Source organism: Phaseolus vulgaris, chromosome 3 (assembly GCF_051622355.1).
Source record: "Phaseolus vulgaris cultivar YP4 chromosome 3, ASM5162235v1, whole genome shotgun sequence".
Taxonomy (NCBI): Eukaryota; Viridiplantae; Streptophyta; class Magnoliopsida; order Fabales; family Fabaceae; genus Phaseolus; species Phaseolus vulgaris.
The window spans coordinates 11,632,074-11,648,486 of NC_143500.1; the positions used below are offsets into that span (position 1 = coordinate 11,632,074).

Genomic DNA, 16,413 nt, shown 5'->3' on the forward strand with positions numbered 1-16,413 from the left:
GCAAGACACTCTATTTATAGGAGGGAGTGTCTTGGAGAACAAGATAGAGGGGTAGAGGTGTCATTTTTTAGAAACCTTCTAGAAGGTAGGACAAAGAAAACCTAAACCTAGGTGCACATGTCATGAAAGGTGGGCTTGACACAAGCCCAAATTATAAGCACAGCCCACTCTAGCTTATTCTTCTATTTGGACCCCCAAAGTGAGCCCAATTTATTTACATAAACTTGTCTTTTAAAAAGACCATAAGAAAGAACATCTAATGCTTTGGCCTATGTCCAATTCTTCTTTTGCTGAGGTCCTTCTGGAGTTTGGTGAGGCCTTGTCTTGGATGTTGAGACGACTAACTTAATTGTGAAGTGCCTATTGTGTCCTTAATCATCTGTTTGTCGAGATGGTTTGTATCACAGCGTGATCCCCTATCCCTGTTATTGTTCTGTTTTGTTGAGGAGGTTTTAAGTAAAGGAATTTCTCAACTTATCAATACTCATAAAATAATTCCAATGGATGGTCCAAAAAGTTTTAATTTTCCTTCTCATGTGCTTTATGTTAATGACATTTGTGTGCTTTGCATGGCTAATAAAATAACTATAAATAGCCTTATGAATTTTCTCCATTCATATGGTTCAACTTCAAGGAAGTGGATCAATACTTTTAAGGGTCATTATTTCTATTTGATGCTTCTACTATTTTTAATATAAGGGTTATAAATATTCTTATTTGTAATAGAGGGTCTATTCCTTTTATCTATCTTAAGGGTTCCTATCTAAAACTCACTTTCTTCAACCTTTTGCAGATAAGATTAGAATTAAGCTAGCTTCTTGGAAAGGGAAAACTTTTAGTATGATGGGAAGATTTCAGTTGGTTAATTCAGTTGTTGCTAGTTTTCTATCATACGAATTTCAGGTTTATAAATGGCAAGTAATCTCCTTTATTTTCTTAAAGGGGTTGTGATGAGAATCAAATAAAGGATGCTTTTATTAATGGAGGAAGAGGACATCCACCCTCACATTTGAAGTTCTTCCTTCTAGTCTTCTCAAAATTAAAAGAAGATATAAAATAAAGATGAGACCCAAGCCCAAAGCCCAAGCCCAAGCCCAAGCCCAAGAAGGCCAAAGCCCAAAGAGCCCAAGTCCATCCCATGAGGGGCAAGGCCAAGCTTTGAAATACACTTGTATAGTTTTAGGAGGTGTGGTTATTAAACAAAGGAGTGTGAAAATGTAAAAGAAAGTCGCATTGTCCATGTGACTTAGGAGAGTGGTGTAGGTGTAGTTTTTAGGAGGTGTCATAGTAGAAAAAGGTCACACCTCCCATGTGACTTGTTTTTTGTGGGAATTTCAAATGAGTTTTATTTGAAATTTCCCACCTATTTTTCAGCACCTCTTAGCCTATAAATTAATGTGCTTCCTTTGTATTTTTCAGATTTGAATTTTGATTAAAGAAACTATACTCAATTTTTGAGAGAGCATTGGAGAGCTTTGTGCCTTCCTCACTAGTCTTATCTTAAGAGTTCTATGGTTACCTCAAGTGGCGGCTTGCACACTTATCTTGGAGTCTCCATCCTCCTAGTGGCGTGATCATCCAACCATACATCCATCTTCATGAGTTTTCTCTTCTCCTTCCTTCCTTCTCTTTTGATATTCATGTCTTAAGCTTGTGTTCTTGTGTTTTGGTTCAGCACTTTCATTTTCCTGCAGCTGTTCTTCTTCTATTTTTTATTTTGGTTCGGTGCTTTTACATTTCCAGCACTTCTTTTCAGTATTCTTGCCTTTTAGTTCATTTTGTTCGGTTCATTTCAATTCTATGTCAATTTTATTCGGTGCAATTGCTTTTCATCTCATTTTATTCGGTTCAATTTGATAATAATTGGAACTTCCATATGAGTTTGTGTTTTGACACTAGTTTTGGTGAGTTCTTGTTCATAGAACCTTGATCCAATTCTATGATAAAGTGTCTATCTCATAACCAACTCAAGATGATTCCTAAGAATGTCAAGAATCATTCTAATTGTGCTAGTGGAATCACATCAGGTTGACAAATGGGTTAGGAAGTTTATTTGGACTGAAAACATTAATAAGCAATGCATTATTATTGTTAATTGGCATAAAATATGTAGCTCTAAATCTGATGGGGTTTACAAGTTCCTAATTTTTAGGTGGAGAATAAAGCATATCCTTTTAGACTAGCCTGAGATTTTGCATACAACTGCATGCCTTGAACTATGGCTTGGTATCAAAAGATTATTATGACATTGTTTTGAAAAATACTTTTAGATTGTTGGCACGGGTAATCAAATAAATTTTTGGAATGATTTGTGATGTTCCATTAGATGTATATCTTTGTTTGCAAGTGTTCCTTATCAAGATATGGTTAAACTCTCAACTAAGGTAGTCCATGCATCGAATGGTAACACATGGATTTTGTCCTCTACTCTTTGCAACTTACTTGATATTCACAATTTGAGTGATCTTGCTACATTAGTTCTTTTGATATTCCCAATTGGATGTTGGAGGATTCTGGTTTGCTTAATCATAAGGCAGCAAGGCAATTTTTCCCTTCTTCTCATGTGATTAGGGGAATCTAATTTGGTATAATTTCATTCCTCCTGCTAAGCCTTTAGTTTTTTGGAAGGTGTTTCAAAATAGATTACCCGCTGATAAGGATGTTCACAAAATGGGTGTTTCTCTATATTCTATGTGTCCCTTTGTGTAGGGAGCAAGAGGAAACTATTTTGCATTTATTCTCTAAATGTCCTACTACTATGTGTATTTGGTTTTGGCTTTAACAAGTCTTCACTAATTTAACTACTCTTTCTCTTATGATTTAAACCTTTTTAGGGAGTTCACTAATTAAGCACATTGAGTTAACAATTGTTACTTATTCCTTATGGATGATTCGGAGCATGGGAAATCATCCATGCTATCAAATGGTACATTAGATTGTTAGGTAATGCCTCCATTGAATCTATGAATAATGATATCACCGAATTTTCTATTTTGAAGTTCTTTAGTATCAACACTTAGCCTGGGAAAGTTTGTCCTTCTGCTCAAGTTGTCTGGAACTTCCTAAATGTGAGTTGGGTTAAAATTAATGTTAATGGTATTGCTAAAGGTTGCCCTAGTGTTGTTGCTTTTGTTAATATCTTCAAAGGTAGTCAGAGTGAGTATATTGGTAGCTTATTTTCTTCTTTGGAGATTCAAAATTCATTATATGTTAAGATCATGAGAGTTATTCTTGTTGAATTTGACTTTTTTATTATGCAAGTTTTTTCCTCTCCTTGAAGTTATGGAACTCAAGATATCACATGTCTTTCGCAAAGGAGATAATTGTGTTGACAAATTAACAAATATGGGAATTGAGAATAAGATTGACTTCAAATGGTATTTTGTCTATAATAGGTTTCAGCTCCCATATTTCATTTTATTTAATTGAGAGTGTGTTTTGTAATCTCTTGCTATTGGTTTGGTGTGATCCCCATGTTTCGTTGTTTAATTGGAAATGTGTTTCGTTTTATTTAATTGGGAGTGTGTTTTGTAATCTCTTGATATGAGTTTGGTGTGATCCCCATATTTCGTTTTGTTTAAATGGAAATGTGTTTCGTAATCTCTTGATATGGGATTTTATATCTTGTTTCTTTTCTTTTCTTTGGTATTACTTATGTGATGACAGATAATTAGTGAATGTTGAGATATTAACCTAACTGAAATATCAGTGAATGTTGAGATATTAACGTAACTGAAATATCAAAGTTCATAATAATGTCTAATATTTTATAAAATAAATATTTTTTGGCATTTGCGATAAAATAACGCCTGTGCTTAAGCGGTTCAAATATCTACACAAGAGCAAGCTACATAAATATTTTAAAACACACATTATCAGAAACAAAATAGTAGTTGCAAGTCCTCCATTTTAAGTGTTAATCTACATAAAATAGGAGTAAACATCTAACAATACAATAGCCTCCAAAACAAGATAAATATGTCCGTTTAACTAAGTAATAAATAAGTCCCTAAGGTTTTCTACCATGAGTTGTCTTCATATTTTCAAACTCTAATTTATACCCTATAGTTTCTGCAAGACTGCAGCACAGTTCTTTCTCTTCTGAAAAAGGACAAGTCAACCTAAGAATCTTTAGTTTTGTTCTTCAACCTCATCGCCGGTGTCTTCAAAACTGGTTTCTGTTGAGCTTCATCCATACAATTCCCTGCTGCTCAAATTTTGGGTAAACCAGAGTAATGGCTTCCTCAGATTTTAGGGATTGACGTGGCTTGCAGAAAAAATACAGATTTTATTCTAACATCCTTGTACAGATTAGGGCAATTTGAGAGTGCTTACTATACCAGTAAACAATACAACAACCCTTTGCTCCTCCAACCAACCTCCTATTTATTCTACTAGTCACAGTTTAGTTAGTTACAAATGTACTGATTTAGTTACAAGTGTATCTGATCCCTATCCATATCTCTACTCTTCTGTCTTTGCACACACACTTGGGGTCTCATCACTTCAGCAGTGCCATTTCGTCAGTTATGTTGGAAGGAACATAGAATGCTCAGAATCTCTTCGTGCCTGGAGTCTATAATATCTATAAAGTCCATCTCATAACTTGGTATAAAGTACTTATCATCGTTGCCAGTAAAAACATACATGCAGCATCCACAGTAACCATTACCAGGTTGATTCGATTTATATGTTTTATAGTCATAACTATTCTTTTTTTCCATTAACAGAATGCTTGACTTACACTTTCAAAGGAAGGTTGGGCAGGAAGAGCAGTCAAAAGGCAAAGATTGCACTGCAACAAACGTGGATCCTGTCCCTTTTGCTAAAAGTACTTCTGAACCAAGAGCCCAACCATCGTTGCCAGCAAAAACATACATGCAGCATCCACAATAACCATTACCAGGTTGATTAGATTTATATGTAATTATAACACTAATCCTTTTTCCATCATCAGAATGCTTCTCAAGTACACAAATATCTCATGGAGTTTTCACTCTCTCTTCTGATCCAACTTCAAGATTCCTCAGGAATGGGATCCCCTTGTTGTTCATTGAAATTAATATTTCTTTAGCTTTGCTTTCCTTTCCAGCAGATTTGTAAAAATGCACAGCTGCACTCATGATGAACCTGTCTCCTTTTGTTGATTCACGTATACTTTCAAATAACTTTGTTCCTTCATCCACATATCCACATTTCAGGTAACCATTTACCATTGTACGGTAACATACTAGATCAGGAACTAAACCAAAAGTTGATAGCCCCTCATAAACCCTCCTGGCTTCCTCAATCAACCCAGCTTTTGAGAAAGCGTGGAGTAAAATATTAAAATGGACACAAGACGGTGGAATGCCTTTTCTCTGCATAGCATATAAAGTTTCCTCGGCTTTATGATAATTCATGTTCCTTGTGTACCCTTGGATAAGGGAAAGATACGTGAAAGAATCAGGCAAACAACCTTGCCTCTGCATGGCCTGGAAAATTTTATCTGTTTCATGAAGATCTCCGGCAGTAGCATATACATTGATCATGATATTGTAACTTACCTGCATTCCCAATCAAAGGCAAAGAATTAGCACTAAAGCACTAAAGCACTAAACTATATAATGCCTGAAATGCAAAATATTCCTTTTTGTACAATGTCGGAAGTATGATAATGCACAACCAATGAATTACAAATAACCATTACCAGCATCTGACCACCATCCACATATAAATTGTACGAAAGTTTCTTTAGAGCAAGGTATAATTTAATGAGCAAAATTATCATAAACAAAAAATAAAAAATGGACAAGGACTGAGCATTTTTGGATGAATATCTGGTTAAAAAAATCATATTTACCTTTCCAGGCTTTATACCTTCTTCCTGCATTTTACTGAACAACTTGGAAGCTTCAAGAATCATACCTACAAAATTGAATAATGAAGATTGCAAAACCCTAGGACATACAAAACATGAAGTAAACAAAATAATAATCATATAGATTTGAGAATATCGAAGTGTTAATCTCATCATGTTTGCGCTCTCCATTTTATATCAGATACTAGTGAAGAAGAATTATGCACATGAATTCTAGCCAGATACACGTTGCAATCATAATTATCAGAATTCATCTGGGTTAAGGTTAAAAGATCAAATACCAGCTTTCCCATAATAGCCAATCAAATTCATGTATGTTTTTTCATCCGGCGGGAGACCAAATGAGCTAGCTTTGTTGAACATCTCCAATGCTCTATCCAACTTCAGATCTTGTCCATAGACACTGTGTCATCAGTTTAACATTATGTCTAAAAAACAGAAACCAAAAGGATAGATAGGAAACTTCTGAATCAAAAACAGGCATATCAAAACTATAACCTTATCATTGTGTTGAATGTTTCAATTGATGGAGAAACACCAGAGGAATTCATGCGGTCAAAAATACTGGATGCAAATTGCAATTTGCCTGCAACACCAAAAGAATAAACATACATATATAAGCAAGCCTCCAGTTTCATTTTATCTTTCCTATTCATGCAGGATGCTTGATATCAACCTGCTTCAAGCATGGCCTTGATAAAGGTATTGTAAGCCACAGTGTCAAGCTCCAGGTTGTCTTTAAGACTGCTGTGAATAAAATTCTCAGCCTCCTGATGTTTTCCTGGAAAAGAACTAGGTATGAAATTATCTACCAAATGCCAAATAACGACGAACTAAAATGGTGAATCACTTCCACATTTTCTGAAAATAAAAGATATGTGTGATTTTTTAACAATTCCATGCTATAACAGACATCTTAAAAATAATATCTAATTCTCATGCACTAAATGCAATAGGATGCCAGCATCCCCTTAAAGTTTTGAAACAATTGAAGTGCTGTAGGAATTGCTGAAAGGAAGCCAATTAAATTTGAAAACAAAACTTCAGTCTACAAGGGAAGCAATCTTTAACTTTTGTGGATAAAAGAAGAAATTCACAGTGCACTTGATTTGAGAAAAATGGAGGGGACAGAAAATGAAGGGGAGAAATCCCTTCCTACCACTTTTGTCTCTTGTCCAATATTGGGGAGATGTGCAGGGGAGGGCAAAGTGATCTATAACTTTGGAACGTCCTGCAAAAACTATCCTTGAGATTTTATTTAACCTCCTTTCCCCTCTAATATTTCCGAAAATTTCGGTCCCATCCACTCAAACCCTCTGCTCCTGCCCCCTCCTTTGAACCAAAGGCATTGTAAGATAAAAAAAATAAGTGACTGGAAAACAAGATATCCTACAACCAAAAAAAAAAACCAAAAGAAAAAATAAAATCAATAAAGGAAAGCTACCCAGTCCTTAAACATATATATGAGTAAAACCCCTCTAAATACCATGATCCTTAATCAGGTTAAAGCCAAATGGTCACTCATTAAGCTTTTCCTAATGAAACATCAATCAAGTTCCAATCATATGTATCAAACAACAGCAAAGGCAGCAGATCACCAAAAGACTTCCCTGTTCTACCAGAACCAGAAAAACTGATCATACAAGACTGCCCAAGGACCTAGGATATTCCCAACGCACTTAGAAGATACCAAATAAATGATTTCCGTCAAGAAACAGATACAGGACAATGCAAAAATATAAAGACCGAGCTTGCATCATACATAACAGATGTAACAGACGAAATAGCCTCATGCACCCTACAACATGTCACTCATATTAATTTTATTAAGCTAGCCTGTCCAAATAAAGGAATTTGTCTTAGAGGGTGGGATGAGTGCATGATTGAAAAAGATCTTTATTAGTATTAATTTATCAGAGAATAAAAATAATTTGTAATTTATAGACTAGAATTTACTTTTATTGTATTTTTATTTTATTTGTAATTGTAGTTTGGGTTGAAATTGGACTTCAATTGAAAACGATATGCCTTCAAAGTCTAGGCCAAAGAGAGGGAAGAGAAGAGACAGAGAAAGCATGGTTTCTCAAGGAGCATGGAAAGCATGACCAAGCATGATCACACCTCCTATCTCAGCCAAATAGATGAATATTTTAGATCTAGGATTTGGCTTAAGGTACCCAAAATCAACTTCATGAAGTGGGACAAAACTCCTATGACTCAATGCTAAGCAAGAGAATGCATGTAAACTCTCGGCATTAAAGTTACGCATGCATTAAAGATTTGTTCCTTCTTATTATAGATGAGAATTTTAAAGACATGGGAAACTGCCATCTTCAAAGCCCTGTGCAAAATTACTACAGTATTTTACAGCACTTTGCTAACAAACGAATTAACGATTGTAAAGCAATTATTTTATTGCAAGAATCAGGTTGATTCATGGGTCACACTCAAGTTAATTTACTTTTCCAGGGCCATACCTCCATTGGTCAAAGAATTTACAGCAATGCTCATTCCAACAGCGCCCAAATCATGTCCTTCCTCAGTCACTTGCTTGTATAGCAAATAGGCTTTCTCTTGTTTCCCGCATTTAGCATATGCATTGATCATAGAGTTATACAGCAGTTTACTAGATGAGGAGGGATTTACATATTCTGCAAAGATATCTGCAGCTTGTTTCAGCATTTGTTGTTTGCCATAATGATTAATTAGAGAAGCTACAGCGGCTTCTTCCATTCTGCAGCCAAGCTTAATTAGTTGATGATTAAGCAATTCTGCCTTACTGATTTCTCCTGGAAAATGAAAAAATTATGTTGAAAATGGAAATTTCAAAAAAGATATCAAAGAATGTAATATACGATAAATTTTGTATAGACATACCTTCTTTAGACAAGTTGATGATGAGTTGACTAACAACTTTTGATCCCCCAGAAGCATAACCCAACAACAGTTTCAGTAATAAGTTTGTCTTGCTGAAGTTGTCATTTGTCAGAAATAAACTGAGCATCAGCCCAAGAGCTGTAGCGTCAAATTTTTCAATGGGCTCAATGGCCACAAGTTCATCATTAGATTGTGCATCCCCCTTATATTCACAGAGAATCCAATAAAATGTCTTGAAGAATTTATCACTTCGAAAAGATTCATTATTAACCATCTGATATGTCAACTGCTCAGCTTCTAGCAGCATTCCCTCCTTACAATAAACCCTCATAACTGTTCTATAAAGCTCCTTGTCAAAATGGGTCTCATCCTCCCTTATTTGGATAATGAACTCCTTGGCCTTATTAATCAAATTAAGCCCCACATACAAACTGAGCATATCATTACAAGAACCAGCATCAGGTGGACCTGTTTTGGAGAGAGCTACAAATGTTCCTTCAGCAGATACTACATCTTCTTTCATCACATAACACTGCAGCAGCACAATATATGCAAATCGAGAGAACCATAGGTTGCTAGACCTCATGAGTTCAATAACTTGTAAGGCTTTGTCTAGTTTTCCTGAAGCAAGATGGACTTGAGCCATTGCCAAATATGTTTTCTCACTGGTGAGTTGACCACGCTGATTTGTCTCTTCAAATGTTTTTTGAGCATCCTCATATAAGCCCAGTTTTCCATAAATTCTTATAAGCAAACCACATATGACTTCATCAGCGGCAATTTTGTTGCTTACCATTAGTGAAAAAAGGGACAGGGCTCTAGGGTAGTCCTCATATTTGTAATATAAAGATAAAAGTGAAGCACAGGTGTAATTACTAGGAACTATTCCTCGAAAAAGCATATCCTCATACAGTCTTTGCACTTCATCTCTGTTGCCACTTTTAGCACTTATGTTTATAAGCAGATTATAAGTTACCTCCTCAGGAACAACTCCATTATTCCTCATCTCATCAAAAGTCTTGAAAGCATCTTCATGCAGCCCTTCTTTGACAAGTGAGCTGATGGATACGGTATAAGTAAAACTATTAGGTATCACCCCTTTTTCCACCATATCCTTCCACATCTGTACAACCTCTCTATGGAGTGATTTCTTTTGTAAAGAAGACATCATAAAATTATAGACAGCAACAGAGAGAATTGTTCCCCTTTCTTTTACAGCAGAATAAAAAGACAGCATAGCCCTGTGGTGTCCCCATCTGGCATACGAACAAAGCATGGTACCACAAGCAACTTCATCTGGCTCACAATCCACATCAAGCATCTCCAAGAAGATCTCTTCTGCCAGTTTCAGCTTTCCAACTTGCCCATATAAGCGCAATACTATTGTGTAGACAATTACACTTGGTCTGTAGCTCAACTGTTGAGGCACCAAACTATCAATTCACTGTATCAATCTCTATACTTTGGAGGAGAACAACAATATAAAATGAAATAATCATGCCATAAACGGCCGCAAGGTTCACAAATATTTTCATAAAAAATATGACCTTATTTTTTAGGATTTTTTTAAAGAAAATAATTAACAACACTCTTTATCCTTCACTACATTATCATTTTTCAAATTTAGTACCCCAACTTTTTTTCTGACAGATTTGGTTCTAACTATTTTAACTTACATCCAATATTTAATGGAAAAGTCTACGTGTCAGTAGAAAGATGAGGTGGATGTGTTGTATAATGTCACACCAGCATTTCCTTTAAATGTGGAAATCAAGTTAATGTATGGATTAAAATTGCACTATTAAAATAATGGTTGGCCAAATTCCAAATTCAATCAAACAAAAGATGGGGGCACCAAATTCCAAACCAAAAAACAACTAAGCCGATTGATAAAATGAACATAAGCATGCACATAAACATAAATGAATTTGAAAACCAGGTGACCAGAAGCTCTGATGCATAGATAATCTGGTAGATAAAGAATCAACCCAGCTAACACAGTAGGGAAAACATCTTGACATGGTGTCATACCACCCTATCACAAAGAATATGTACAAGATTATTAAGGGATCACAATCCACATACTATTAATCACAAACCCTTAACTATTTATCACATCCCGGGATTTAGGTAATTGATGTAAAAATAACAAACCTAGGAGATATTTGTCTAACATCACCTTCTTTCATTCCTGTAAATGTGAAAACGAAAATAAATATTTTCATATTTCTTAAAAGATTATAAAAATATATTCTTGGGATTTTTATTCCTAAAAAAATTACTCTGTCACATTTTGAACTGTTTCTATTCCCATAACAGGGTGAGTATGTTATAGGCAGTTATAAGTAGAGGTTATTGGCGGAGATCCCACATTGAACTGTTTCTCATTCCTTTACTACTTCTGATTTGGCATAATCATTTTTGGATAATGTTTTTAATTTGCAAGGCTTCCTAGCCATGATCACTTCTAACAGGGATCCTATTTTTATTAGCAAGTTTTGGCAAGATCTTATGGCTTACCAAGGTGTAAAGTTGCAGTTATCCTCAGCGTACCATCCTCAAATTGATGGTAAAACTGAGGTAGTTAATAGATGTGTTGAAACTTATCTGAGATGTATGTTTCTGACAAACCAAAAGAATGGTCCAAGTGGTTGCCACTTGTTGAGCGGTGGTATAACCGTATAACATTAGCTTTCATAATAATATTCAGATCACTCCCTAGGAAATTGTATTTGGTCGACCACCTCCTGCATATCTTCCATATCTGCCAGGAGAGTCTACTATTGAGTTGGTGGATAGAAGTCTTCAAAAGAGGGAGGAGATGCTCAGGTTATTGAAGTTCCACATGAAACGTGCTCAGGAGAGGATGAAGCAGCTTACTGACAAGCATAGGACAGACAAGAAATTTCATATTAGAGATAGGGTTTTGTGAAGTTACAGTCTTATAGGCAAGTTTCAGTGGTGTTTAGGAGTAGTGCTAAGCTAGCCGAGTTTTTTTGGACCTTTTCTTGTTGTGGATTGTGTAGTTCCAGTTGCATACAAGTTAGAATTGCCAGCTCAGTCTCAAATTCATAATGTTTTCATGTTTCTCACTTAAGGAAACAGGTTGGTAATGTCCCTGATTCTGCTACATTACCATCTGCATCAATGTTGAAGGGTACTCCAAGAGAACCTGAGGCTATTTTGGATAGGATGACAGTGAAAAGAAGGATTCATGTTGTGACCATAGTACTTGTGAAGTGGAAACATCAGTTACCCAAGGAAGATACTTGGGAATTCTACTTTGACTTGAAGCGGAAGTTTCCTCAATTCAATCTTGAGGACAAGAATTTTGTTAAAAGGGGGGATTTGTCATAGGCAGTTATAAGTAGGGTTATTTTTGTAAATTATATTGTGTGGATAAGCTATATATAGCTGATCACAACAGAAGCTGGAGTCATTGAATTTTACAAAAAATATTTATGCACTGTGATTCGAAACCAATCAAGAAAGTGTTCGGGTTCCATTCCATTTCCTGGAATCCCCATTATCCGACTTCTTCGTCTCTCTAGATTCCTAGAACATCTATATCAGAGTATCTCATATTTCCACAAGAATGAAAGTTATTATTTACAATAATAACAACCTATTCTCACTGCATTCTTCTATCTTTCTTTTTTACTTTAATTTTCAATTTTTTAATAAAACAAATTTTATTTTTTATCTAAAATTACTAACTAGCAACCAAGCATGTCGATAGGAATAACATTGTTTGGCATAACATCCCAAGGGATATGGTTAGGAAATACAAAATCATACCCATGGTTTGGTTATTAGATGACAGTTTACACTTTCAGTATTTAACCTATTTTCTCCAATTTATTAACAAACAATAATAAGATTGAAGTGAAGAGAAAGAGGAACCTGCAATTTCATCCAATAAAAGAAGTCTCTGACTTGCCTCCACCCCTTTTGCTCCTTGAGCACGACGCACATCTCCTTGAAGCTGAGTTTTCCGACAAAGGAACCCATCTCCATCCTCATGTCGTAGTCGCCATCAACTTTCTGGGAGAGAGAGCGTACTTTTTTTATTGCGGCCACGACGTGCTTGCCGTAGAGGTGACCGTTGCGGTCGTCTTGCAAGTACTGGACCATCTGTTCGGGGGTCCTCTTTATCCATCTCGGGGTCTGCGCCTGCGGGCCCTGGTTCCGCCGCAGAATGCTCTGGTACGCCGCCTTATTCTTTATGATGCGCCGCGCGTTGTCGTCCGACAGAGGTTTCTTCGGGTTCTTCGTCCACGGTTTCGGGCGCGTGGGGTCGCCAAAAGTCGGAGACCACGGGTCGCGCTTGATGGAGCAGCGAATGAGAACGGGAGGGGGTCTCTTCTTCTTTGTCTTTGCCACAAGGGGATGAGGTTTGGAAGGTGGAGTCAAGTAGAGGAGAGGGGATTTCAGACACTCCATTACTATGGAGCTCCCACAGACACTTCACCTCACGTTCAAAATCTGGATATATATATATATAATAATAATAATAATCAAATTAGTATATTTTAAAAATTATATATTATTTTAATTTTAATTTATATAAATTAAATATTTAAAATTTTTAAATATAAATATAATACATGGAAAAATCTTAACACCACATATACATTTAATATCTAAAATTTCTAAAATACATGGAAAACATAAATCTACGTATAATTATGAATTATATAAATTAACAATAAATTTATATAAGTAGGTGAAAGATGTTTTCTATTATTAGTTTAAAAGAATTTATTTTTATTTTTATAATTATAATAAAAAATTATATAATATATTTAAATTTTTAGAAAATTAATGTATTTTTTTTAAAAAAATCGATTATACATTCTTTTTACGATCAAGATTTTATAAAGGCTATCTTCTTGTAGTGTATTGTTGAACCAAATGTGTTCAAGCTTTGAAGAATTCAAACCCTTTGAAGATTGATGAAAGGTTGGATGTGCTTGTTGTTGCTGAGCTGTCTTTTAGATAGGATCTGGAGTAGACTTTATGTATAATCCACTCTTAATTGAATCCAAAGCATAAGCATTCTCAATCCTTTTAAAAGAAAAGTGTTTTTCAAACTAAGTGAAAAACAACCTGTTGTTTTGTCGAAACAATCGATAGTTTTACACTTAGGTGTTTTTAGAAAGGTTGAAAACTGTTTTCAGTGGTTGACTTGCGGTCAAAACCAAAACAACCGATTGATTCGTAGAAACAACCGATTGTTTATTTTTGGACCATAACATAAAACTGTTTTGTGCTTTGACTGAGCATTAAATGATTTTCTAACTGTTTACGCTCCAGTTTTTAATGTTTTGACCAATCTTTAAATGCAATTAATAGTTTGTTAAGATTATGCAAAAAAACAACTTTGTTTTAAATATAGAAAAACAAATTTGAGTTTTTCAACTGATTTGAGATTTTGAAAAGTTGAGATTGCTTAGAGATTGCATTGATCAAAGAGTGTGAGATAGGATTTTCATCTTGTATTGATTTCATATTTGTTCTGTAAAAAGAGTAATCCTTTGTATCTTTGAAAGAAACTTTATGTGTATTGCTGAGAAGTGTTGTGTGCTCTTGAGGGGATCAAGATCAACATTCTTAGTGTTGTTGTGTTTAGCCAAAGGAAGTGTGTGTCTTGAGGGGATCAATGTCACTTCTTTGGTTGTGTTGTAAGTAATTTAGGGTTGATTGCTTAGTAGATTCCCCAGTGGTTTCTAGGAAGACTGGATGTAGCTCTGGGTTTAGAGTGAACCAATATAAACTTCTGTGTTCATTCTCTCTATCCTTAATCTCTTTAAATTCAGTTTTGATATTTGTGAACTGGTATAAACAACCGATTGTTTTTCTGGTGCTGTGCTTATTTGCTTTGTGTTTTGGCAAACTGAATTCTGATTCAAGTGTTTCTCGAAGTAATTTCATTCTTGACTTAAAAGTTTGCGAAAACCCTCTTTAAACCATTCACCCCCTCTAGTTTAAAGTCATACATTCTAATAATCCAGGAGTTGATTCTTGTTTGTATTAACTTTCAAAGCTAGTGGAACCAACAATTCTCAAGTTGAATAGTTGAGACTTGATGTAGGATATTGTTGATCTAAACTAATATAAAAACTCTAGTGCAAGCCACTTACTTTGAAAAAACAAGTTTTTGAAGAAGGTTATGATATCAATAGACCTTCATTGTTTTGTTGAAAATTATACTTTTTGAAAAATAAGAATGTGAATATTCTTGGAATTAGTTGATAGAGGAATGTATTATCCTATTATAAATGGACCATATATTCCTATGCATACCATTAATAATATGCAAGTTGAGAAAGATTTTGTTAAGGTAAAAGTCTAACACCCTACAATTTTGATTCAGTGCCTAAACCAACAAAACATGTAGTTGTGTATGATAAGACTACAATAATATCATATAAGGGCATCATTTGGCCAAAGAAAAGAAATTGTTGATAAGGACAACATTTGTTAGTTGAAGATTGAAGTATAGAAAAAAGAACATTGAGCCGACTTTTCACTTCACTTCATACTTAGTAATGAATCTCGGACAAAAGGAATATCACAAAGATAAATCGGAACATCTAAAAAACGTTTTATTCTTCATCATTCAAAGCCTTTTGAAAAGTTTTTGTATAAAGATAAGTTTTTAAGTTTGATTTTCTTAATGAACCTTCTTAGGTAAAATATGCATCATGTTCTCTATCAAAGGAATTGATCACAATTTGATCTTAAGTCGGAATAAATAAGAAAGTATCCACACAAATTATTCAGAGAAGTTGGCAAAGTGTGTCGAACATGACACATCAGATGAACACATTTTAAGTATGCTTTCTTTACAAACCAATTTGCCTTCTTAGCATTATTAATCAACTAATATTTGCGATTTTTTTTAAAACTAATTAAATTACAATTCAATCCTCCCTTATTATGATTTTATTGTTTTCACAGTTAGTATTAGAGCTAGCCGTTAAAGGGTTGAGCCCTTGACAACGACTATAGGAAAAGATTCCACACAACAAGGTCAAAACAACAAATGATAAATTGAAGAAGATCATCTACTGAAAGAGAAGAAGACTGATAAGAAGTCACTTTTCCCAAGCCCAACTAGGTTAAATATGAGGTGTGAGGCATAACCCTAAACATTATTGGAAGAATAGAAAGTGATAGAAAACCCTAGAGGAGGCAACCGTTAAGGAGAAATATCCTGGGTCTTATTTTCTTGCTTTCCATGCTTGTAATGGCCAACATGAGTGGCTAATTCTACCCTTTGAGATTGGGAGTAATTTGTTCAAACTCTTATGTATTGAGGAGATATTTAAACATAATATTTTGTTTTTGATTAATGATAGGTATTGTCATTTTATTCTTAATGCTTGTTTTATTATGATTTTGATCCTTAGATTTGACTGAAAGTACTTCAAAAATCTGACCCAAATGATAATGCTTAACATATTTGAATGCTAGGAATAGATTTGAAATGTTAATTGTTATCAACATGTACTCGTAACGATAAGGATTTTTATAAATATGCGAGAAATTTCATCATCAAATGATCAGACCATTCAGTTAGAAAAGTTCAACATCTTGTTGTTTTGAATAAGTGCTTAAACAAACAAAGCATATAGCTGGATCTGATAAGATAAAGATTAGATCATTTCAGT

The 16,413-nt window shown here is 34.8% G+C and overlaps 1 protein-coding gene across 2 annotated transcripts; it reads right to left on the reverse strand.

The window, feature by feature from the left end:
- Nucleotides 1-3,829: 3,829 nt before the first annotated feature.
- Nucleotides 3,830-13,211, reverse strand: EMB976 (Tetratricopeptide repeat (TPR)-like superfamily protein). Of its 2 annotated transcripts, none has more exons than XM_068606787.2 (8): nucleotides 12,641-13,211; nucleotides 8,738-10,154; nucleotides 8,338-8,649; nucleotides 6,537-6,641; nucleotides 6,359-6,446; nucleotides 6,142-6,263; nucleotides 5,843-5,907; nucleotides 3,830-5,546 (listed from the first exon to the last, which is right to left on the reverse strand). In XM_068606787.2, the coding sequence occupies exons 1-8, from the start codon at nucleotides 13,178-13,180 to the stop codon at nucleotides 4,983-4,985; spliced, it is 3,213 nt and encodes a 1,070-aa protein (XP_068462888.2). In that variant the 5' UTR covers nucleotides 13,181-13,211; the 3' UTR covers nucleotides 3,830-4,982. The 2 variants fall into 2 exon arrangements, with proteins under 2 accessions (XP_068462888.2, XP_068462890.2); XM_068606789.2 differs by having other exon boundaries at nucleotides 8,738-10,170; nucleotides 12,641-13,206.
- Nucleotides 13,212-16,413: the final 3,202 nt, after the last annotated feature.

Bases quoted from the DNA above. Each gene is read 5' to 3' on its own strand.
- EMB976 (XM_068606787.2), bottom strand. From the start codon at position 13,180: ATGGAGTGTCTGAAATCCCCTCTCCTCTACTTGACTCCACCTTCCAAA. The intron at 6,447-6,536 runs GTTGATATCAAG...TTGGTGTTGCAG, and splicing joins CAAGGCCATGCTTGAAGCAG to GCAAATTGCAATTTGCATCC. The intron at 6,264-6,358 runs GTTATAGTTTTG...CTGATGACACAG, and splicing joins ACATTCAACACAATGATAAG to TGTCTATGGACAAGATCTGA.